The following is a 27091-nucleotide window of genomic DNA, read 5'->3' as shown; positions in this document are numbered from 1 at the left end:
CATTTCAAAAATAGTTAAATTTGTTGTTTTGATTTTGGCCACAATAGGGCGACCACAATTCTACAAATTCTTTAGTCCAAGGAGAAGCCTACTTTGTAGGAAAATTTCAACAAGTCTTTAAGAAGTAAGTCAATTCATATATAAATTTATTTATTTTTATGTGAGAAAAAATTGTATTTATATATGGATTTAATACAATTCAAACCAAATAAAAAATTAGTGTTTTTTTTTTCAAAAAGTGAATAGAGAAATAATAACTCAAATAAAAATTTGAATATGTCCACTTTGAACTCCAAGAAATAGTGTTGTTGAAATCACCATTATTAAATGCAAACAAAAGTTGTAATGTATTTATGCTAAAACATTCAACTTTTCTGCCTTTACAAATGACTGAAATAGATAGAAAAATAGACAATTTATTGTAAATATTGACAAAAAGTTTACCTAGATTTGAGAAATTATTAAATATTATAAAGAATTAACAAGTATATTATTAAATATTATAAAGAATAAATAAGTATATTCCCTAGTTAATATCATTTACTGCAAGATTAATTTTTTAATATGGTTTTAGTTGATGAAATGAAATTCATATATACTAAATAATTTATTTTTATTATATAGGTATTATATATCAAAAATGTCTTCAAAAAAAGGGAATCAACTTTCTATCAAAAAATTCTTTGGATGGTCTACTACATCTCAAGCTTCATTGCCCGATAAAGAAGATCATGATTTTGATCTAAATGAAGATTTAGATGTCTTGGGGCATAATGAAGAATATGATATCTTGGAGCATAATGAAGAAAGTGATGAAGAACTTCACCACGGAGAACCTAGCACCCAAAAGAAAAGAAAAATGAAAGTAAAAAGAGAGTTTCGCGATCAATGGAGAACTAAGTATAAGTGGTTGAGAGAGGCAAAGCATGAAGGAAAAACAGTTATGAAATGCATATATTGTGAAATGCATAAGGCAATGGGGCCATGGGGAATTGGGACTTGTTGCTCTACATTGCAGCATGATTCTATAGTTGTTCATGCTAGTTCAAGCATTCATAAACTCTCACAGGCAAAGTGGATATGTGGAAATGAGAAGAAGGCGAAGTCTATTACAGAACACATTGCATACATTGATGATATGAACAAAGAAAGAGTCATCACTACTATAAAATTAGTATATTGGATGGTGCAAGAGGATCTACCACTCTTAAAATATGAATCTCTTTGTTTGTTTACAATGTCTTTACACACGCCAAATATGCCAAAGAACAAAGATTATACATCATATACAAATCACATGGCTGCAAAAGAATTCCTTTTTGCTATATCTCAATATCTTGAAGAGCTACAAATTTCCAAAATGCTAGATAGCCCTTTTTTTTCATTAATGTTAGATGAAAGTACAGACCATAGTTTAGAAAAACATCTTGTGGTTTATGCCACGTTTTTAAACTCAAAAGGATTGGGTCCTCCAATTTTACAGTTTTTAAAGCTCATAAATGTTTGCGATGGAAGAGGGAAAACAACTTATGATGCAAGCAAACATTTAACGGAATCAAGGGGCCTTTCAAAAGAAAGATAGATAGGAGTTTCCACAGATGGCGCTTCTTCAAAGGTTGGTAATGAAAATGGTTTTATCACTTTCTTGAAGAAAGATGTACCTAATCTTGTAGGTGTTCATTGCATTGCTCATCGTGAAGCCTTACCCGCATCAGATGCTTCAAAAAAAATACTTGAATTATTATTTGTTGAGAACTTATTGCTCTATAGGAACTTATGCAACTTGAAACTCTTCAAGCTCTTCCAATCCATGGAGTTAGATGTCTTTCAAGGGGGCAAGTCATTGAAAGACTTGTTGTACTTATGCCTCCCATATTAACATCGTGGAAAAATGAAAGAAAAGACTCATGGTATGATAAGTCAAGAATCTTTTCAGTACAATTTTGTTTACATATGCTTGTAGATATAATGTGTGAATTAAACAAGTTGAACAAGCAATTCCAAGTAGAGTACATTGATGTCAGCTCTTTAGGGGCAGCCATAGATGTCACAGTAAACACTTTGAAAAGGTGGTTTTTAAGAAGCGACACATTTGCAAATGGCACATGTTATTTATCTAAATTTATAGATGCCTCTAAATTTGGCTTTCTAGAAATTTGTGATAAGCAGGGGCTTGTTCACAAGCATGAATTACGATTTGTAGCAATTCCACATGCATATGTTGATTGTGTTGATATACAAAAACAATCATGGAAACCGTGTATTGAAGGTTCAATAGAAAGTTGCAAACAACTTGCAAAAGATTATGTTCAAGCTCTCGTAAAAAATTTGAACGGAAGATTCCCTGATCTTGCATTTTTCAACTCAGCAAGGTTGTTTAGCCCTCGCCATTATTTAGAGGATGTTCATGATAGAGAGCGAAATTCAAAGCATTGGCTCGAAAAGATTTTTTAACACTTACAACATCCTTATTATCAAAGTGAAGAAAACAAAACTACATTTGATTTTGAGGCTTGTTGAGTTACATCCATTTGTTGACACTCTTCATGTTAATTGCGAGGGATCATCCATGAAAGATGCATGGAAGATTTTTTATGTTACAGAGTTGCATACAAATTTTCCTAACATGTCAAAATTATGGCAGGAAATACTTACTATTCCTACAAGTACAGTTGGTTGTGAGAAAAGATTCTCAAGACAAAACATAATAAAGGATGTCTGAAGAACAAAGCTATCGTTAGTTGCATTGGATGCCTTGATGCGGGTGTCTCTAACAGGGCTTGATTCATCGATGGTGGAATGGGATAGGATATATGACATCTAGAAAGATGCTGAAGAAAGAAGAATCCTAAATATTTAAAGTTTTTGCGTTTATTTTTATGTTTGTAATGGTGGTGTTTTGACAATTATCTCTTTTGGTGAAACTATCTAAAATTTAGTTTGTGTACATGTTGATATTGAATCTACTTTTTGAACATTTACATAGTTCATGCACATTATGTTTTTGGTTTGAAAATTATTTCACAACTATTGTTCTTTTAATGGGATTAACATCATAGTGACTTAAATGGAAAACATGGTATGTGTGGGTGAATTATTTTTGTCAAATTTGTTGCAACAATATTAACATTCATTATTTTCATGTGAGAGTAATTATGAATATATATTTTTTCACTTTATAATCTTATTTTTTGTTGTTTCTATACATATTTCCCATCTATTTTAACACTATTTCCATCTTAAAAAAAAAAAACTTAGAACATTTCAACAATCTGGAAAATTTGCATAAAATTTTGATCAACATGTCTCAAAACAAAGTGTAGCAATGAGACTTGAATCGAATGGTACAATAGGGAATGGAAAATTTCCAATAATTATGAGTACAATTTGAAATTAGATGAAACTTGTACAAATAAATATTAAAAGTCATATGATGGGCAATTTAAAAATAAAAACGTCATAAAAAAATTCCTTGACGAGTAGAGTCACCCATCAAATTTAACCACTGGCCGGACCCGACAGGGCTCTAGGCGATAATCAATATATTTTGAAGTTCGTCCAAGGGAAGTTTTACATGCATTTTTTCCATTTCAATGTATTTTAAAATACAATGGGAAAACCATGGAGCAGGCCAATTGCGATATGCGATAGCGATCCCCAGGTGGACCCGATGGCGCTATAAAGCGGTGTTATGAATATTTCAAGTCCGGATGGACAGTGCTTTGTGGACTTTCCCGTGTATTGCAGCGCTTTCCTGTGTAAACACAGAGCAACGTTTTCAGGTGGATTCAAAGCACCGGTGACTTCCTTCTGTGTTATGGAATAGGTGGCATTCATCCCTGAGGACGTTTAGTAATGATTGCTAACACTTAGAGACAGGATTCGAGCAAACTATGACAGGAAGACGAAGAGCCCGAGAGGGAAATGAATCAATAGCGTTGTTTTGGCTTAAAAGCCATGGATGTCAAAGATAGAAAGGTTGCTGAGTTGTTAAACGGTGGCCAAGTTGTTGTGTTTTACTGCTGAATTGTTGGTGGTCGAGTTACTGTTGAAGGTTGTTGTTGGGGTTTTACTGGGAAGCACGTAAGCCAAAGAGGCAGCGCAGCAGCAAAAGAGCAGCTGAGGGAGCCTTTGGGGTCACTTGAAGTTCAAGTGAAAAGCTAGAGAGCGTGAAGGTTGCAGAAGGCAGAAAGAAGCCAAAGCCGAAGAGCCAGAGAGCCAAAGCCCGAGCCAAGAGCTAGAGTCAGAGCCAAGATCCCGAACCAGAGCCAAAGAGCCAGAGTCAAAGCCAAGAGCCAAAACCAAGAGCCAAAAAGCCAAAGCCAAGAGCCAGAGCTTCAAAAGCCAGGGGATTAAATGGTGTCTGAACCCACTATTTCAGTGTAAAAACAGCAGGAGTTGGGCCAAGAGCTTGTAAAAAAGACTAACACCATAATCCCAGAGAGCTTAGTTGAATTAACTAGAGCTCACGGAGATGTAGCCCAAGAGTTGTGGGTGAACTCCAAATTAATTTGTTGTCTTATGTGTTTGTCTTTACTGCTGCATTATTCACTATTATATGCATTTATATATCAATTTAAGCACATTCACATATCAGCACAAACAACAAACTCTAAACATATAATCAGTTTAAAAGCAAATATCAGCATACACCTATATTTTCAAACATTTCTTAATTCCGCATTGGTTAATCAAATAGACTTGGGAATATTCAGGCTTTGGGAGTGGGAGAGGTTCTTGTAGGTTAGACAAGAAGCCTAAGTGCCCCATTTTCAGATCAAAACCTTAACCTATTGCAAGAAAGAAACATATTCTAATTGCATAAAGGTCGTGAACTAAATGTAAACCATTACATTTCAAAGAGTTTAGATCCATTAACAGAGTTCATTGGAGGTGGCAATCAAGAAAATCATTATTGTATTATCCAATCCATAAATCTGTCCATTAAACCAAATCGTAAAATGTTTTGCATGGATAAAGAAGCGAGTCTTAAGTGATCTTTACTCTTCCCTAATCATTTATTTAGAGCCTAGGGGTCTTGATTCAACCCTAAGGGACAATAACCAAGCTTCTTGAGCAAATTTGGGCAAGTAAATGCATGTTGGAAGGCTACTACAGGAAACTACAAGATGTTACAGATTTACTACAGGAAGTTATAATTCATCGAATGACCCAACAAATCAAATCTAAATTGGATGGGACAAATTTTGTTATTGACTAGGATGTCTTAGGTCTCTATTCCAAGTGGAATCACTCAAAAAGACCTTTGTTAACTCATGCTAAAAAATAGCAGAAAATTACTAGTCTAAAATCTAGAAATTCGAGAACTAGTGAGCTAGTAAATCTATCAAATGTCTAACCTAATCAAGTGCAAATGCAATGGGGTAATTTTTGTTATTAACTAGAGTGTTTTTGTGATCTAATGCAAGTGGAAACAACTCGATTGAAGCTCGTTAGCATGCTCTAAAGAATAGCAGAAATTTATTGTTCTTTGCCACAAAGGAGTTCCAGAAATCTAGATTTGGGAATAAGAAAACTAATCCAAGTAGCCCAATGATTACTATGACCTTCCAAAGATTTTCCAAGGATAAACAATGCTTGTGATCCTACAAAAGAACTTGCATCAACCATTTAACCCAATCCTACAACAAGAAATCATTAATACTAAATGCAGAAATAGAAGAAAACAAGAACAAGAGATGCATGTGGATAAGAAGTGAAAATTAGAAAAGCAAATGATACAAAAGGGCTCTAAGACTCCTGGGATGGCCAAGCCCAAGGAAACTTAGAGTCCTATGAAGGAGACCAAGATTTAGAAGTTGAACATGTCACCAATCTTCATTATTTCCATCAATACAATTACATCCCTGCAAGAAATGACAATGGAACTGCAAAAATACGAGTTCTCTCCACAAAAAGACTAAGAAAAATCTACCCCTAGAGGCAAATTCGATTCGGTACTTATACAAAATTATTAGGAATCGTTCCCCATGAAAGGAGGAAGCTTTCCCCACCAAAATCCCTTGATTAGTGGATATGGTTCCCAATACTAAGAATCTGCATTAAATGGCAAGGAACACATTTCTAGATTTTCTCAATCATTGGAGCTCCACAATGTGTGCCATAATTCCATAATATCTTGTTGAATTACTATTTAATATTGATCCACTTGTAGTAGGGAGAAAGTCCCTAAATTATCTCCTCCTCCAAATCTTCATAATTTGCCCAATATTCTCACAATATTCCACAAAAATAATTAATATTAGGCACAAATATATAATTATTCATAAACCTTCTTAATGAACATATTAAAGTTAAAAATACATTATCTAATGCAAAAAGAGAGGTTTAATGTGCTGAAGGATGGTCAAATGGGCCTTAATTTATGTTTAATTTAGAGGCATGGGCCTTAATTTATGTCTAATTTAGAGGCCCATCACTAGACCGGCTGAAAGCTTTAGTCCATCTTAGTCCCACCCGAATAGATAACCTTGGTAAGGTATCTAGTCCGTGGCACTGAGTGTGCCTGAACTCGTTATAGTTCATATTGGAGATCTTCCATGTACCTCTATATGGTTGTACTTATGAATACCTCCTTAGTTAAGGGGGAGTGTTAAATAATGTAACTAGGTTCGGTCTTCATAAACGTATTTAAATCACAATATATTGTATTTGTCAAAAGAAAGAAAATGAAATTTTCTTATTATTAAATTGACCTATTAAAGCATGGGTTTAATGCTTGGGTCAATTATTTTTAGGTCAAAGCCTCCATTGCAGGCTTCTTGGGTTTGTATCAAGTGTCCTTGTCCATGTCATAATGTAAAGAACCTTTCTTGGGATCAATTTGTCAAAGAAGAAATTTATTTATTGTAAAATAGGTCATTTAGGCCTCCTCTAGCAAGTCGGTCTCAAACTAGACAAGTCTACCTAAACTAGGCAGCAGAATCACTATATAAAAGCAGCAACTCGACCGCATTTGTCGCTCACACACAACAAGTTCGATCTACAACTTCTGGGTACAAAAAAAGTGTGAATTTCAAGGAAGAAGAGGAAGAAGGATAGCAAAGGAGAAGAGGCTTTCTCACAAGCATAAGAAGTCGAAATTTTCTCTCTTTTTCCCACACATGTGAAGTTGTGCAGTTGCTGGAAGGGGGCCGAAATTCTGCAGTAATTGGTAGGCCGAAATTCTACTGCTAGGGGCCAAAATTCTGCAACAGGAAGTCGAATTGCTAGATTATTTTTGCGCAGAAAATGGTAGATAAGAAGAAGACTACTACATCATCTTAGAAGGCTGACTTGGTGGAGGAGGAAGGTCTATTGGTCTAGGGTCTTGGTCCATCTCAATTTGAATTACTGAAGAAAGAGTTCTTGACTGGGTTTTCCCCTATATATGGGTTTTAATGTCGGTTTTCCGCCTACATCTGGTGTCCCTAACCTTCATGTTTTGCTTTTGATAATTGATTGATGAAACAAAGATAAAAGAAGAACATAAGAAAGTTAATAAGAACATCTGAATATCACAAGTAATTATCAACATAAGAAAAAAAATCTAGCCTTCTGATTTTCTAACACCAACCAGACAACCCCTAACAGCCACTATTTAATGATGATATGCCATGTGCCTCCGCCATTTGCCTCAGCCATGTACCTCTCACCATCCATCATTAACACTAGGATGAAGGTGGCTACTAATCGAAAGGTACTTTAATCATTTTGCAATCGGGTGCTTATACTTGTTTGCTTTGAGCATTTTATATGGATAAAGGGGTGATATGGAAGATTGACTGACCTTGACTATAATTTTGTTCTCTCACCTTACCAAGGGGGTTAATCTTTAGCCCTAGTCTAGTGGGACCTCCCTTAAAGCCCCTTTAGGGTTATAGGAGGAGCACTACTTGGAAAACCATGATTGAGGTAGCGTGTTCATTGTCCCCTAAACCATACTTGACACCCTCCATCATACATTACAAGCCCCATATCTCACCTCCATTCTTCGGGTCTAACTTGTCATCGTTTCACTGAGATTTGGCACCCATATGTTCACATTCCTTGAGTAAGGTTGGAAAGTATTTCCCTAGGCATTGATGCAGCTAGAAGACTGAAAAAGCATAACATGGCCACAAACCAAAGAAAAAGAAGAAAACCAAAATGCAAAAGATGGTCAAGACATAAGATTAGCACATGGGAAAACGCCAAATATGAGCTCTACCCTCTTCATATGGCCATCACCTGATTCTTAAGCACATGATGCCCCTTCACATCAAAAGTAACCCTTGCATGTCCCAACCCTAATGAGTAATGAACTAACACATCTTAAGAGGTAATAAAATTGTTATATCATAAAAAGCGAGGTCTAAACCTTGAGTTATATGTGATAATACAATGAATAATCAAGAATAAGTAAAAAGCGCACAAGAGCGGTGAAAAAAAATCAGGTCGCACAAGTAACTCATGCCTCCACGATTGCGCCCTCCTTTACATTCATACACTCAGGATGTGGACACCCCATCAACTGGTCCCTTGGACCATAGCAATCGGCCATGAAGCCTTTTCCACTCCATTTTCACATTATTTACACTAACAACTATTGATTGAGGGGTTGACCTTGGAATTGTCACTTCCCCTTGAGGGTTGGAAGCACCTAATAGGGTGGACCATTAGCCACCTTTATCAAGGTAGGGAAAACCTTTGCGAGGCCTGGTCTAGTTAGATATCATAAGGTCATCCTTGTTTGAAGTATTAACATGCCCTTAACATTCAAGTTTCGTCCACTTATATGCATTATTTATCTTAGTCTGTGACGGATGGTTGCTTGCACTTGAGTCCATGTTGTTTTTGTCAAGTGGTCCACACGTACCCAACACTTTCAAAGAGATATATGACCTTAGAAAATGCAACGTTGAGAGACTGGAGCCTCTTGACGGCATGAGCAAATGTTACATGTCCCAGAGTACCTTCACGACCCAGTGCATTTCTCTACTTTGACCTAGCATTGAGGATTCCTCACAATGACACCAATGGACCCAGCATGCCCCCAAGTTAGCCTTAACAAAACCTGATGGGAAAGACTTAATTCAGAGACCAAATGAGGATGGTCTCCCATTGAGAGAATAGGGAGGTTTTGTTGAACTTAGAGAATCCATAACGCTAGAGATAAGGAAGCCTTACTTGACAGTTGGAGACCCATGGGGACCACACAATGGCACCATAGTTGCACTTGGGACCCCAAGAATGGTTTTGTGGTGGATTTGAGGGCAATTCCTCAAATTGTAGATGATCCAGGTGTTTTGAAACTCTTTCACACCTCATCACACCTTGGCATGGCATTTGGATCCTTAGAAGGGCATGACATCAACATTATGAGAAGTTGCGCCTCACACATGTGGGAATTTAGGGTCTAATTTGTCAATAAGCTAGTGGGTTGGTTTGTAACCCAAATTCATTTTATATCAAACTTGTTATTAGGGGCTTCATTAGGATATAATAACTTGACGTAGACTTGAAATAAATAGAGGCCATCTTCATTTTATTTTCATGATCACTTCTGAATCAATTCGACCCTCTTAGAGATTTTGGCCTCGCTAAAATTTGTCTTGTATATTGTGGAGGTGTGATCTATTGTGCAGTTTTTACTTATGGAGCTATTCTCTTCTTTGGAGATGTCAATTTTGAGCAATAAAGGAATGGTTCATGCATTTTTCTTGTAAGTGTTCTTTGTATTGGAATATTACATGGAATATTGTTAGGGTTCATGTGTCCTAGTTATTATTGAAAAAGATTCTATGAAATATTGGCAATGGTATTGAGTGCATTACCCTATTAAGAATTTGTGTGACAATCCCATGTGTGATGTAATGTTCCAAAATAAAAAAAAAAGTGATATGCAAGCAAATAACAATTTTCACCATAGAAATTTCAAAACAATTAGAAAACGCCCATAACTATCAGAAATATGGAAGCAGCTGAGCCATTTTATTATAAACTGGTGCAAGAGAACAAAATATGGAAGGAAAGCACTCGGGCGTACCTCAAAGGCAAGCGAAGCAAAGCCCAGGTGAAGCAATGACAACCCAGAGCTACAATCAACTGACTAACCGCTGCACTACGCAGTCCCCAGCAATTATGCATTGTCTGTTGCAAATATATGGCTAAAAACCCCACCTCCCATGCTCAGAAAATTCTGCAAATTTATATCTAAGCTCCTCAAGCTAAACCCACAAAAACCCAGAAATGGTTTGGCCTGATTTTGACCTCCCAAAATCGACCCCCAAAAGGCACTTCACAATCCCCCGCAATTCTGCACTGTCTACTGCAAAGATATGGTTGAAAACCCACCTCTGATGCTTAGAAAATTCTACAAATTTATATATAAGGTCCTTTTCAAAAACCCAGAAATGGTTTGGTTTGGTTTTGACCTTCCAAAATTGACCCCCAAAAGCCCTACGCTTTCCAATAGTTATTGAAGCATGTTGTCTGTCAAACCACTAGCAAAATCCTCCCCAGATACTCCTAAAATGTAGCAATCAACTACACCAATATTTCCCTTATTTCTCTCGTCAAGCAATAGCCCCAATGGATAAAACTCTATCTCCCACATATGCCCAGTTTCTCTCTTCTACACTAGTCACAAAGTCTTTAAAATCACTCTTGAATATTGTTGCCACTTCCAGCCCCCAAACCCACCCAATAGCCAACAAATCTATTGAGCCTTCTTCTCCTAATTTCTCCCGGCAATAGCCCTCCGGAAGAATGTTGCAATGGCCACACTAGATCCACTACTACGTCCTCCAGAAATACGCACTATTGGGGCGAACTGAATACAAATGCTGGAAATCTCTCTACAAATCTCCTTCGGATGATAATGGATGAACCTCTCTAGGTTGGTACTCAAAGTCCCCCGAAGAAAGGGTGAGTTCTCCACTTGGAAAACTCTTGCTAAACAGCGAGTGACCCAGCTAAACAGCGAGTGACCCAGCTAAACAACTTGAGCAACAGAATCAAATTTGATAAGCCAAGAATGCCAAATCAAGTGTGTTGCCTTCCTTTTATAACTTTTGTGGAGCCTTTCTTCCCGCCTTTTCTACCCTCCTTTTCTTCTCTCTCATGCATTTCGAATCATTGGCTTAGAGAGTGTGTATTTCTTATGTGGGTGGTCCCCACATATCATTAACAAAACAAAATAAATAAAATTTACTTGCCTCTAACTCCTAAGTCTTCTATCAAAAATCAAATGGGCCCCATCTTCACCAAAATTGGCCCCCAAAATGTAGAAATAAATCGCATTCCAAAATAATTTAGAAAGGGATATTATATGTGATCTTTCATGTTAAGCTCTCATCATTGACTTCATTCCCTCGTATAATGATAGCTAGGGTATAAAATTAGGGTTTTCATATTCCCTTACTCCATTCTAGGGTTTAGTCTTTCTCCTAAGTAGATCTCCCATAGACTCCATCACCCAAGGTCAAGGCACTGACCTTATTCACATCATTGACCACAAATTAAAATCACCTTCAAATCACATTTTTGTCCCCTATTTCTGATTTTCGACATCTTAAAGAAAGCCACTAGGCTAGGGTTATGGTAGTAATTCAACTAGGGTTGATGCATTGCCTTATGGAAGGGTTCAACATGTGGTTGTGAAGTCATTGCCTCAAAATCACCTCTTTCCCATGGCTAATTCTTCCATTTTAGGGCTGATGTCATTTTCCCTAGGTAATTTTTGCCTTAGGTAAACCCTAGTCTTGCCCTAGGCTTCAACTTGGGGCTTGTTGAAGGCTTATTGTTCCTAAAATTAATCACATCCATCAATTTCAAGCATTTTCTTGGCCTTGTGATCTTAAGAAAGCTCATTGACCTTGCCTATTCAGAAATCTTAAGTCACTTTGTGCCCTAGAAAGGTCTTTTGGAGGGTACGCATTGCCTTGTTTGAGCTAGTTGAGCCCTGTTCTTAAGTATAGTACCTATCCTAAGCCTCTCCTTGTCATCTGTACGCCTAGAACTTGATATATCTATTTGGTGACCAAACATAGAGAAGCACCGCTTGTGGTGAAAGTCCAATAAAGAGCAGGAGGTAGTGGATGTGGTGACAATGGGCCACACCTCATAGTGTTGTCACTTGGTCTAGCTCTTGCCGTGAGCTCCCTTCACAAGACTTGCTTGATTTTGAGGCAACAAGTACAAAAGAGGCTCAATCGGTAACACCCTTGGTCAAAATTGATCAAGTAAGAGTTCATTGGAATTCCAACATGTCGACCACCTTCCTCAAGCAAAACAATAGGTTCATCAAGCAAGTTGTTCCCTCAAACTAATTCGTGGGACCAGTTAACACAATTTCTAGCTCACGTGTGGGAGTCAAAAGCAAGGTCAAACTAGTTTTTGTAGCCTCCAAAGCTATTCGTTGGTCTACCATTCACCAAATCCATCTCGGCCAAGATCAAATCAAGCCACACTTGGGAAACCTAAGCTAGAATATTGCCTCTCCAAGTCAAGTCAAGCTTCTTTATGGGTTCATTATTTATTTTAATGCAAAAAATTATTTTCATGTAATGACTTAGTCTCTGATCTTGTTGACAAGAAGTCAACAAATATTATTTTTGGAGGGATTTATTAGCCATTATCTAGTTGTTACAAGAAAAAAGTATATAAGGCCAAACCTGCTACCCAAATATATTGTTGATGAACTATGAGATCACTATATGCCATTTTATTAAAATTATTTTCCAGTGCAATTTGTGGATTGATTGTTCTTTGTTTTTTTCTTCTTATCTTGTTGTAATAGTGCTTCATAAAATTTGTGGATTGATTGTTCTTTGTTTTTTCTTCTTATCTTGTTGTAATAGTGCTTCATAAAATAGACATGGGTATTTCCAATTACTACAAGATTGCTGGGTTGATCCATTAAGTGCCAGTAAGTCACATGGAAGGGGGGGGAGATCAAGGCACTAGACGTCATCTCTCCTTTGTCTGTGTACACTGCTAATCAAACCCAATTAGCCAGGTAGACAAACCCTTATTAGGGGTTCTTTAGTAAGGGAGCGATTTCATTGTAGGCCATAGTTGACCCAATGGTTAGAGACATTTCCAGAAAATAAATCTTTCCTAGTGGGTTTCAAAAACTTGTATCACTACTCTAGACTAGATTAGGTGAGATAGTCGCTTAACCTCCAATCCCATTCTCTAGTCCAAAGTGCACAATTAACAAACAAAGGGTTGTAATCACAATCCAGCGACTTGGAAGGTAAAGGTAAGGCCGACATAAACCTCACTACAACAACCATATTAGTTTAAAAATTAGACCTCTTTTATTTTCTACTTTATTTTTTGTGACTAGTGGAATCAACAAATGGGGCGGTCTCATACTCGTGTGACATGGAGTGAATTTTGTCCGCTTCCACTATAACCACAGGGTGCACCATGCCTGCCCCTCGTGTGGACACGAGTTAATCAAGGGATCGAACCAAGGACCTCATAATATTATACATAACACATTTACATGCTTTTCCAAGTGAGCTACCCCGAGGGCTCTTATATTTTCTACTTTAATAAAATGAAAATACAAAAATATTATTCTCCTCCTTTTTCCTAGCCTGTGCTTGAAATTTTTACCTTAATAAGTTAATAGCTAGTATATCCTTGGGGCTTTAACATTAGATCTATTATTTATCCAAGGATATTTTTCCCTCTGGTATTCTTCTCTTAAAATTACATATTTCACGAGGGTATTTCAAGGTATTCTGCGGATCTATAATTTATTACAGCAGAAGTTTACACAAATCTAGCAAAAATCCTCACATAAAGGGCAAAATCAAGTATATATCACTAGAAACCCCTATTTATTTCCGAATTTGATTTTATATCATATTACTTATTCTCTCAGATAAAAATAATCATTTTCCAGCTTTTGGAAAGTATAATTTACTGCTAAAAAAAATTCTTGGTTTTGACTCTTGGGAAATTGAACCCCCGTCTCCGCAAGTAATTTCCAGATTACTGGAAATTACATTTTATTTGCAGATTTAAATTGATAGGTTTTTTTATCATTGCTAATTTTCTGTCCAAGCTTCTCCATTCACAGATGCATTCATCATGTGCGTTTACACACTCGTGAGTGGCCACAAAAGGCATATTAGCTGGCTGGTTTTCTGCATTTTTGACAGTTTTTGCAGGCCCGACAGTATAGAACAACAATGTATCTGTCTACCTACAACCACTTATCCAAGGATACAACAACAAAGTCATCTTATACTTGGTAAGGTTATTCATCACCCACTCATTTATGGTTATTACAACTTAATAATTAAAAAATTTGAGTTAAATTTTGTTTGTTGGTCTGCATTATTTCTGCAGAAAATTTATTTCAAGATCAATCAAAAACAAGAAATTAACTCCTACTTTCACCTTAGATGTCAATGCTAGGAACTGGTCTACTCATCTTTGGTGAAGTTTCTTATGCATGTTAGGGAAGTCTCCCATAGCCTTTAGTAGAAGTTGAATCTAAATAGTGGAAATGTGTGCCAAGCTGACGGTGGGCACTTATCCTGTGTGGTACCACCTTAGCGCCTCGAGAGGACCTTGTCGAGACTGTTAAATTGATTGGTAACAATTCCAATGAGTGAGTGATTGTTTGTATATCCATTTGAAACAAACTACATGTTTGAACCAAGTTAAATATGACACGTGATTCTGTTCCCCAATAAAAAATTATTATATTAGATATTCTCAGAGGAAATCAAAATATAAATTGTTCAGCCAACTAAGGATTCAAAAAGTGAGTGTTTAACACATCCTTCACAGTGCTTAACTGACTTTATTACAGCCTTCCAGTATTGGACACCTGAATGTGAAAATTTCTCAATCTTTACAAACAAAAATCCTACTGCAGTTATTGGTTTAACATCTCCTACTTGTTATTTCATTCAACAAGTTATTTAATTAGATAAACAGTGATGTAAACACTACTGCATACTACACTGACATATAGATCATAAACTGAAATAATAGATGAGACAAACACACAAGGGACACTGTTATTTTTGGACAATACGTCCCTAGAAAAATCCAATGCAAGAAAACCGGTGCAGCAGATAGACGGTTTGTATTATTAAACAAGCGGAATCTGAGTACAATAGGCTGCCTCTCACACCGGCTAACCTTTCAAAGAAATCACGACAGCAAGAAATACATACAAGATTTTTACCTTGTTCCTCAAGTCACAACTGATCCAATGAGCGATCTAGCTCCTCCCGACAAACACTACGAAGTCCCTATGCAACCACTGCATGGGCCATCGTCTTGCCTCTAGAAGACTGCGTCACCATGTTATGAATATAATTCATAACAAGTAAATAAATAAAATAAATGTAAATATTAAATAATCAAATATTGGTTATGTTAAATAGTCATTAAGTTAAGTGAAAAGGCATGTCTAAAAGACATGCCCAGTCACAAAAGGACACCTGCTTAGGTATATATGCGGGTCCTCATTGTAACATTTTACATCACTTATACATTTTTATATATAACAAATTATTATTACAAATACCTCTCGTGTATTTTTACATTCAAGTCGTCAAGCTATCAGTTTTGATGCTTCAATGGTATCAAAGCCATGGCGCACAATATAATCATGCAGGTCTTTGAACGTTGTTCGCCGCACAATGTGCCATTACATTCACGTCCTGAATGCATTGAGCGGTTTAGTAAAATTCAAGAAGCATTTCAACGTTTAGAAAAATCATTTGCAGAAATTAAAGCATGTCGAAAGGAAATCAATAATAAGGAAGATAATGATGATGAAAAGGAAGTGAAAATGGTTGTTTTTTATAATGGAGAAAAAGGTGTGGATGCAGAGAGTACCAATGGAAGAAATGAATCCATAGATGATGAAGGGGATGATGAGGAAGATATGAATTCACACAATAATAGTGGAGGAAACAATGCCATTGATAGTGAAGGGGAAGATATCAAAATTGTTGATTTAAAAGGAGACAAAGAATCGGTGAATATAAATATGGACATTGATAGTGAGAGTGATGAAGCTGGAAATGATGTGGAAATCGAAGTTAATGATGAAGTTCCTGTGAAGATGGTTTATGATGAAAGTGAGAAAAAGGAACAATATCATAAAGATTCAATTGATGACATTCAAATATTTCACATCTCCTTAGTTTCTCTTGGGGAACATCCTTATCGTATTTGCCATCAAGATGCGTCTCGAACATTTGCCATTTGCAGTGAGAGATATGATTATGATCACAGGTACAAGATGATGATAGAAACAGTGAAGAGCTCCATGCATCTATTAAACGATAAAACATTTGAGATTATTTCATCGTTTTCTCTTGGCATTGATGAACATGGATCTTGCATTCTAAGTTGTTCATTTACAGATGGCAACAATCTCTATATTTGTGTCGGGACAACGTGTGCGTATCATGTGGACAGTGAATCTCACAAGGACCGAATTTTGGTATTTTCGTTTGAAGGAATCAACAAAAAAATTGAGATGTACCAATGGCTGTATGATTCATGAACGTTGCAGTATGAATGTGGACATCATGGTCATATACTGTCACATCATGTTCAGTGTCATGGAGATTTTATCATAGTTGGGGATCATATGAAATCGATATATTTGTTGGTATACAACAATCATGGGGAATGGGGAGTTGTGTTGGAGGAGAGGACTCGTGATAATAGTGAAAATTGGATGAGGATTGTTGAAATTTTGGGTGAGGACGTATACCTGGGTGCAGAGAACAATTTCAGCATTTTTACAGTGAGGAAAAATAGTGATTTTGCAATTGATTCTGAAGAGGAACGAAAATTGGAAGTTGAAGGTGAATACCATCTTGGAGATATTGTGAGCAGGTTCCGGCGTGGATCTCTTGCTCTGCCTGCGTTAGGCTCAGAGGGCAGCAACATACCTACAGCTATATTTGTGACAATAAATGGTATGGTTGGTGTTATCACACCCCTTTCACAGGAGCAATATCAAATTCTCGAAAACTTGCAAATGAATCTTGTCAAAGTAATCAAAGGAATAGGGGGCTTAAGCCATGAGCAATGGCAGTCATTCAGTAACGAAAAGTACACCAGAGATGCCAAGAATTTCATTGATGGAAATCTGATCGAGTCATTTTTGAAACTTAACAAAAACCAGATAGAGGAAATTGCAAACACAATAGGGTTAGCTCCAGAAGATAAGCAGCTATCTATAAGTGGACGGAATTGGGGAGAAGTTGATTTAGATGGAAATATGTTATCGTTTTTTATGGGTTCAAAGTAGGCTTTTGAAGTATCTTTAGCAGACGTGTCACAAGCACAGCCTCAAGGTAGAAATGATGTCCTCCTAGAATTTCATATGGATGACACTACTGGAGCCAATGAGAAGGATTCATTAATAGAGCTGAGTTTCCACATACCAAATACAAATACGACATTTACTAGGGATGAAAGCCGACCTCCAGCACAAATCCTTCGAGATAAAATCATGCAAATGGCTGATGTTGGGGTGGGACCATCTGGTGAATCAATTGTTGTGTTTGAAGATGTTGTTGTACTTACTCCAAGGGGTCGCTACATAGTTGAGCTCCATCTTTCGTTCTTAAGACTTCAACGACAAGCTAATGATTTTAAAATTCAATATAGTAGTGTGGTTCGTCTTTTTCTTCTACCAAGGTCAAATCAACCCCATACGTTTGTTGTCATATCTCTGGATCCACCAATTCGCAAAGGTCAAACATTTTATCCACATATTGTCTTGCAGTTTGCAACAGAAGAATTGGCAAAGCGTGAACTATCAATAAGTGAAGAACTCCTAAATTCTAAATTCAAGGACAGGCTCGAGCCATTCTATAAGGGTCTCTCACATGAAGTATTCACTCAGATATTACGTGGTCTCTCAGGGGCCAAAGTTACACGGCTTGGGAAATTTCGTAGTTGTCAAGATGGTTATGCTTTGAGGGCTTCCCTCAAGGCTGAAGATGGAGTGTTATATCCTCTTGAAAAAAATTTCTCTTCTTGCCTAACCCCCCGACACTTATTCTTCAGAGGAGATTGAATATCTTGAGTTTGAGAAACATGGAGCAGTTGAGATTAGTTGTTTTGTCTGCGTCGACGGCTTCATAAAACGAATTGGGCCCATACGCTACACAGTGAACATTTGTGCAGGTCTGTGCTCCCTTCTTCGGATAGCCTGCCACGAATCCATCAAATGGTCAATGAAGCATCGTGACTATTGTTGATTCGGTAATACGTACTAAGGTAATATACATATAAAGTTATATAATAATAAATATATATTATAACTTTATAATATATATTATATTTAAAAAAAAAAACTATATTAAAAATATATATATATATATATTTAAAAATAAAATAAAAATAAATAAATGTTTAAGAAAAAGGGGGGCGGGGCGGGGGGAATTGTATTTTAAAAAAAAGTGGAGATAGAGAAACCCTAGCTTTAATACAGCAATAGAATAAAAAAAAAACCTTGGTTTCAAGACAATATTACCCGTAGCCCCATGAGGTAGGCGAGTTGGTAATCACAATGTGGTGAAGTTCGTTAGAAAGGCGGGCTCCGTACTGAAGGTCATGAGTTCAAATTCCCCGGACTAGCCCGGAAGCTGTGGTGAGGGGTGGGCACAGTTTCCCAAGGGTTATAGTGGTAGCAGTCAAAATCGACCCCGTGTAACACGAGTTGCGAGGCTGCTCCAGTTGCTGATTCCTCTGTGTAAAAAAAAAAAAAAAAAAAAAAAAAAAAAAAGACAATATTACTGGTGAGCTACAGGGCAAGACGATTGCCAGATTATTATATACATCAAGATCACTGAAACTAAGTGAAGAAAATCGACAGCATTAAAGCTTTGAGGACAAAGCTTCTGAAGGAAGAAGCTATGTTATGAATATAATTCATAACAAGTAAATAAATAAAATAAATGTAAATATAAAATAATCAAATGGTTATATAAATAGTCATTAAGTTAAGTGAAAAGGCATGTCTAAAAGACATGCCCAGTCACGAAAGGACACCTGTTTAGGTATATATGTGAGTCCCCATTGTAACATTTTACATCACTTATACAATTTTATATATAATAAATTATTATTACAAATAACTCTAGGCTCTCGTGTATTTTTACATTCAAGCCGACAAGCTATCAGTTTTGATGCTTCACACCCTTTTTGCTGGATCGATTTGCTGAGTGAAGTCTGTCGTTTAGCCCTCCTGGCTCAGAACCTTGCTTCCTCAGCAAAATCTTGGACTACTGACGAATACTCTACGCTGCCACTACAAGAGACCCTCAAGGCCTGCGTGAGCCCCTCCTGGGCTGCGTAGGGTTATGCGCTGCTTGCATGATGCTCAAGTTGCCTCTCTGCTACGTACTCTTTGGCTCGAAACTCCCTCTCCGATCCAAATCTCTGTTTCTACCCCTCTCACTGCAACTCAGATCACTTGTTTGATCTTCTCAGCAAACCACGCCCTAGAAAAATCAAACTGATTGATCAACTTGGTGTATCTCCAACTGACCCTCAAACCTCTTCTCATACTTTTCCTGTTGAGGAATCAACAGCTAGGATTAAATTAGACTTGAACTTCGTCACTTAGAAGCTTCTCACCCATATTTTCATTAATATCCATTAATAATTTTATTTTCCCAAGTTTAGACTTAGGAACCCCATTAAAAATATTAATTATTTTAACTAAATACAATCCACCTAGAATTTCACCAAATGATTTCTGGGTCTTGGAAATCTCATGTGTTCTAGCCCCTCGACAAAATTTTGGAGCTAGAGGACATCTGATGCTACCCAAAATCAACACTGAACACCAAAATGACATTCTTCCATCATGAGTCCCTTATCCTTTGTAGGTTTTAATCCCGTACAGAAATTACCTGCATACGAATTCTAAAACACAGAAAATAAACAATGCGAGAGCATAACACATAAAACACACAACACAGAGATTTTCCACTGGATCCCAAAACCAGGACTACCATAAACACAGAGATTTTTCATTATGTTCCTTTCAATGTTACAATACATATTTATACATGCCGAAGCATCCAATACCATGGACCGAAAAACCATCGCATCCAAAACCATGTGCGAAAATCATGCACAAAACCATAGGTGGGTCCCCCCAACCTAACACAGGGTCCAAAACCAAAATTTTCCGGGCCATTGCCTCGGACCCCATAGAGTGGGGTTACCTGCACCCCTCAAACCCCCTGTGACCCCCTCGATACGCAATCAGCGCAACGAAGGGGGTGCTCCGCCCCCCTTCTAACCTCCCGGTTAACTACGTGGGCTAGTCGTGGAAAGAATATAACACAACCCAACATCCTTCACAGACCTACAAACATAAAACAGACAAAATCTATTACAAGGTGTTTTTCAACAGCATAGACAAAGCAAACAATTTAAACATCAAACAAACAAGCAGCAATAGGATGGTCTTTATAACTTCAGGGACTTGAAATTTGTCCATTGACTCTTGTTTGATGAGCTGGCCCTCCTGCAGCGATAGACTTCCTTTTACAGCTTATCAACATGAGAGTTATTTTTCCCGAAGATGTGTTTCAAAGAAATATCAGCAAACAGCCTTCTAACCTCCTTAACCATCTCCATAATAGAAAACAACGGATTTTGAATTCTGCAAGTACCAGAGGTCCAGAAGCCCAATCCATGAAGAGCTTCAAATCCCCAATCACTTGGAGCTTATCCAAACCATTTTCCACTTCAGCTTTCAAGAGAATCCGGAGTGCATAAAATTCAGCTATGTTGTTAGATCCAAGACCAACACCATGTTTAAAGGCAAAGTAGTAACCAGCATTTACACACAGGATGATGCCAGCACCACATAGGCATGTAGACCCTTGGCTTGCGCCATCAAATATGACTTGTGACTTTACTAACACAAGTGACTTTATTAAACTAAATGACAACTTAACTAGAATTAACATATGACCATTATAATAATATAACTTGAAAACCCTCCATTGATGATCAAATTGAAACCAGATATTTGTCCTATAATACAAACTGATCTGCACCAGATACGTCAAAGATATTTGTAGCCTGCCTGTCAAATTCACTCCATAAATCAGATTTTCATGTTGTTGCGAAATGAAAAGTAATGCTAACTACATGACCTGTAACAACTATTGGTTAGAAAGCCATCTTACCAACCACCTGTTTGAACACTAGCTCTTTAACCATATATGAGTCAGTGTGTTGAATGAGCATATTAAATTTTATTAAATATTATTTTGAAATTTTACGGTCTCTTGTAATTAACATCAAATTTTATTACCTAATTTTCCACTGTCAAATTTTGGGAACTTCAAGGTTGCTGACCTTGAACACAAACTCAAACCAAGTAACTTAGGTTTCACAACTAGAAGATCATTCTTGCAATTTTACACTTAAATAAACTTCTCCATTTCCACATCTTCAATCTATTCAACAAGAATTCTACCATTGTTTGTGATTGGATTTTTCAACTTTAAATCTATATTGGCAGTGACCCAAATGTTGCAATATATATGAAAAATTCCCCAAAATTCATAATTACCCCAAGTTGCCGAATTAGGAATAAGATGAGTAGAGTAAATAAAGGAATAGGTGAATATGTCTAACCATGCAAAAACATGGACACAAATATATTTTGTTCATGTTGAATGTATTATTTACAAATGACACGGGACAAATCCATGATAACCATAAAAGAACTACTACTTCCCTTGTTTTCCTTATTCCCTCTTATACAAAGTTCTAGAGATTTGGAGAGAAGAAAACAATTGAAGGTGCCTATCCAAACAAATTCTCTTTGGTCTCAGCTATCACAAAGAAACTTCTTCTAAATATTATTCTTTATATAATTACAATGTTTGTCGCTAATCACACCAATATGGAAACAATTGTCCCCAGAGTGCCCCAGTGATAGGTGGACCGTGGAACCCTGTTGAACCTCTTGAGGTTGATCCCCCCACTATAGGTTGGACTCTTGGAGGAATAACTTGGATGACCATGCCTAGCCAACCCCTGCGACCTGAATGGTAGTTGTTTAGTAGCTTCTTGTTGGGGCATAGGCCCTTTTTTTGTGTGTTATTTTCTTAGGGTGTTTTGGCATAAGCAAACGGTCTTTTGCTCTTGCCAGTAACATGGAATTTTGGGACAAGGTGTTTTGGCTTTTTCCAGCCCCCAAAAGATTCCCTCTTTTTCTTTTGGAGGTTGCATTGACAGCTCATTTCTTTTGTACGAAAGCTTTTATATATTGCCTTTTAATAGAGTAGGATGTTTTATTCATGAAAAAGGTGGAATCAATCTCCCTATTACATCAAAAAGACTTGTTAAAATCAAAATCTATATATTTATTCATGCGCTTGTGAAATTTAAAAACAAGGATAATTATTCAGAAGAAACAATACAGAATTATCAGTGTGTACATGTCAAATATCAAGTTTGTTAGTTGCAGCAGTGAATGGGGATGCCTCTTTCATTGTATTTTATATTACAACTGTCAAGCAAAATGAAACAATGTTACAAGAAGGAAAAATCAAAAGATCATAGAAAATAATCATTATTTGATATATAAGAGGTAACAAAATCAAACAACTGCAGTAAAGAAGCATTATGATATCTTTATAAGCTATCAAGATTCAAAACCACTAAGATAATTTAGTGATATGAAATACCTGCAAGCACAAAGCTAATAGCATACCAGATATGGCTTTCCTTCCTTTGTGCGCTTTATGACAATTTCAGAGTAGGGAATGTTTAGAATTGCCTGTACAAGCATGTACTGAAGCATACGACTCACTAGAGCTCGCTTTCTATCTTCAAATTTTACAAAACTGCCACAACCCATTCAATGTTATCAAAACCAGACAGGAACCTTAGAAAAACAGAAAGAAAAAAAATAAAATAAAATAAAAATAGACCAAAAAAATGGTCAACCAAACCATATATAAAATATTCAAATTTTGAAAAAAAAAATATTTTTTCATGTGAATCCAAACCATACACAAATATGCAAAGCTTCTCATGTATATATCAAGGATGCATATAACCAAAATAGCACTAAGTGTAATCCATCTTTGTACTAAAATACATCAGCAAAGAGGCTCTAAAAGTTGAATGGCCTCTAGGTTCCCAAAAAAATAATGCTACAACTAATAAGTACATAATATCAAAATCATTTCCTACACTGGGATCCTTGTCATGAATATCACACTCTAAGCATTAAAACAAGATAGAAAAAGCTTAACATGCCAAATCAATGGTTTTCCTTGAGTGAAGGGTACATTTTTATTAGGGTCATGACAGAGGAGTTCAACAATCAATGCCACCAACATCATGGTATATAGAGGGCTTGGTGCTTTTGATTAAATGCTAGTTGCATACCCTCATACAAAATAGAATCCAATGGAAATGTTGCAAGCCTGCCAATCGTGAAATCATGAAAAATGTTAAGTCTACTAAATTTTGAATGGGATTTAAAATTCTACTTTCTCCATATGGAATCCAATGAGTTTGGAACCACTCTCAAACATCCTTAAATTGATAATGATAAAAATTTAAGTAAAAGAATGAAAATAAAAGATAAGGGAAAATGTTGCTGAAAATGAAAGATAAGGCAGAATGTTGCCATTATTTAACATTACTATTAATTGCTATGGTAAGCAAAATAGCAGAAGGGGGTTCCCTTAAATTAGTTGAGAAATGTAACTAGTATCGGTCTTCATAATTGTATTTGAGTCATGATGTAATGTATTTTGTCAAAAGAAAAAATTATTATAAAATAAAATTATTTATAAGCATGGGTTTCATGCTTGTTTATTTTGTTTCTAAGACAAGAGTCTCCACTGAAGGCTTCTAGAATTTGTGTCATGTATTATTGTCCTTGTAATTATGTAATAGACCCTTCTTGGGCTTTGTATGTCAAGAAAGAAATTTATTTTTTAGTCTAAAGTGTCATTTATGTCTCCTCCACCAAGTCGGCCAGCCCTCCAGTCAAGTCAGCGTCAATAGCGAAATTCGACCACACAGAACCACTAAAAATAAGCAGCTACTTGACCTCATTTGGACATCCAAGAAAGCAAGTTCGATCTGCAGTTGCAGAAGGAAAAGAATGTGAAATTCATAGGAGGAAAACCCTAGCGAAGAAGGAAACACTTGTCAAGAAAGAAGAAGCCAAAATTCTATCTTTTTTGTCACACATGCGAATTTTTGAGTTGTTAAAGGAGGGCCGAAATTTCAGATATGCAGTAGGGCCGAAATTCTGAAGCTGGAGGGCTGAAATCTGAGTTGGATGCAAGATTGAAGCAGCTTGACTGGAGTTGACTTTTGGTATTTGGTTAATCATCTTGGGATGCTGACTTGGTGGAGTGAAGGTGGTCTTTGTCTTGATCCAATGTCTTGGTTATCTCATTTTGATTTGGTTCTAAGATAGAGAAGAGAATTTTTGGGTTTTTTCCTAGAAGACAAGTTTTAGCCTTGGCTGAGAGCCTATATCCTGTGTTCCTGTTGTGTTGATCTTCATATTTTGTTTTGATAGTTGCTTGAAGACAAAAAAGGCATAAAAGAAGCTAATAAAGATCACTAAGTAATCACAAGTAATTATCAAGTTAGAGGAAATCTTTCTGTCTTTCTGATTTTCTAATATGGTGTCAGAGCTAAGGTGAAAAAGGAAGGGAAAAGGCGGCTAGAAGATCAATAGCTATCATCAACTTAAGGAAGGTTTCTAGAGAAGTTTTCAAGGACGCTCATAAGGAGAAGAGAAGTCCATTCAATAGAAGGAAATCAGTCTTGAAAGGAAGTTGAATGTTACAAGTAAGTACATCTATGGCCTCTTCAATGAAGTCTGAGAGCAAGCTTCAAGGAGCCTCTAACTATAGGGCATGGAAAACAAGGATGAATCTCATCCTTGCAAAGAACAAAGTATTGGAATTTGTGCAAGGAAAATTCAATGAACCTGCAGATGATGCTAGAAAGGAGAAATGTAAAGACACTGATATTCTTGCCATGAAATTAATTGTGGATGGAGTTAAAGACAATTTGATTCCCTACATATCCACTCTAGACTCTTCAGTACAGATGTATGAACATCTCTCAAAATTGTTTACAATCAAAAATATTGGACAGGTGGCTAGCTTAAAGAATGAACTTAGAACAACTAAGATGACAAAGGATGATACAGTGTCTTCCTATTTTGTAAGAATTGTTCACATAAAGGATGAACTTCAACTTTCAAGCAATCAATGAGATAGTCCCAAAGAAAGAACTTGTAATTGTTGCACTTTTAGGACTGCCAAAATCTTGGAATGCATTTGCAGCAAGAATTAGTAGTTGGAAGAACTCTCCATCCTTTGAAGAGATATGGCCTGCTTGTATACAAGAAAAGGCTCGTTTATCCATGACAGAAGGTAAACAAGAAAATGAAGAAAATACCTCAAATGCCTACTCTGCTCATGTCAAGAAGAAAGGAGGATTATTGATCTAACCAAAATAGAATATTACAATTGTCATAAGATGGGACACTACAAGAGTCAATGTCCCAATAATCCTAAGAACAAGAAGAGAGAAAGGGATCAAGCAAATGATGTAGCTGATGAAAATTCTCAAAAGAAGTCTAAAAATGAAGACCCTGAAGTCAAAGACTTATTCTATTAAGCCTTATATATCCTGATCTTATAGTTTAGGCTATTGTTTTTTAGTTCTCTCTTTTATATTTGATTTCTAAGGTTTATAGATTTAATATGTTTTAATCTTGATTTTTTTATGTAAAAGAATCCCTCGCAAGACAAGGATCAAGAGGGAGCTTCCCCACCTTTTTCACAAAAGGTAAGTATCCTGTTCTCTACCTCTTTTCATTATTGAATTCCTTCTATTTATAATCCTTTCCTTTGTGATTTCCTTGGAAGGAAAAATTTTAAGCTTGCAATGAGGATTATAGCTAGACTAAGAGGGAGACTTCAATAAGAAGTAGGAAACTTTATTGAGGAGAGAGCCCTTCAATAAGGAAACCCTACAAGGTTTGTAACAAGAAGCAACTTAAGGTATGTTTAAGGTTACAAGACTTGTTGGAAACATTTCTCATATAAGAAGGTACAATCATTTTGAAATTTGCTTTATATTACTAACTCTCTCATGTCTAGGGTTTTGAATCATAACGATTCTTGTTTGTTAGGGTGATTAATCTTTAGATTAGATCAACCCTTACCATTCTATCTAGCTTTTGTTTACTTTGGTAAAACCCTAACCTTTAGGGTTCATTGTAAAACCCTATCCGTTTGATGCTTAGGGTATGTTAATGATGACACCATAGCCTACTTAGGGTTTGATTAATACATATAATAAAATCCTAAATCTCTTGATGTTTAAGGTTTGTTGATATGAAACCCTATCTTTTTGGGGTTTGTTGTTGATGTCTATATTATATGATGAAACCCTAGATTTTTAGGGTTTTTTGAATTAGGGTTTATAACAAAACCCTTATAATAAAAGATCCTAAGAATGAAACCCTAGGTGTATGTGCTTTCGTGTGATTAAAACCCTATCTTGGTCAAAATTGTTGAATATCGAACATTAAAGTGTTGATCTAGGGTTTATGACAAAAACCTTGGTAGAGATTGATATGAGAATTTAGGTCATGATAATGAAACCCTAGATGTAAAATGTTTTTGCTATGATTAAAGTCCTAACTTTATTAGTCTTGATGATGAAATCTAGGGTTTGAAACAAAACCCTAGCAAGTTTGTTGTAAGAAGTCTAGGGCACAAAAACCTTACTAGGTTTAGGTTTTGGGTATCTAAAGAATGATTTCTTAGTTTTGATAAACCTAGATGCTCCCATTATGATGACATGCTAACACTATATTGATAAAGTTGACTTCATGCTCTATATTTGTGCATGGTTATACTCGTTGTTGAAGATTTGCAGGTATATAATCTTATAAAATGTTGAAGATTCTTACCTACCTCATCTTTGATAATGATGTTGAGCATGATGAAAAGATGAGTCGCAAGAATTTTAATAGCATTATTGATTAGTAGATGACCTTGTTACCATGTGA

General features: G+C 36.4%; 1 protein-coding gene across 5 annotated transcripts in view; it reads right to left on the bottom strand.

Moving 5' to 3' along the window:
* LOC149196401 (uncharacterized) overlaps positions 1-27091 on the bottom strand; it is a 180151-nt gene that overhangs the window by 108269 nt on the left and 44791 nt on the right. For all 5 annotated transcript variants that reach the window (XM_089405550.1, XM_089405547.1, XM_089405548.1 and 2 more), the window contains exon 2: positions 22739-22871. In XM_089405550.1, coding sequence (XP_089261676.1) covers positions 22739-22871 — 133 coding nt within the window. The remainder of the gene's footprint in view (positions 1-22738; positions 22872-27091) is intronic.

Source organism: Pinus tabuliformis, chromosome 2_2 (assembly GCF_031772625.1).
Source record: "Pinus tabuliformis cultivar Carrire ecotype Pingquan chromosome 2_2, CPIR1, whole genome shotgun sequence".
In the NCBI taxonomy this organism is placed as follows: Eukaryota; Viridiplantae; Streptophyta; class Pinopsida; order Pinales; family Pinaceae; genus Pinus; species Pinus tabuliformis.
The sequence above is the reverse complement of the archived record's forward strand: the minus strand, read 5'-3'. Positions and strand labels throughout refer to the sequence as shown.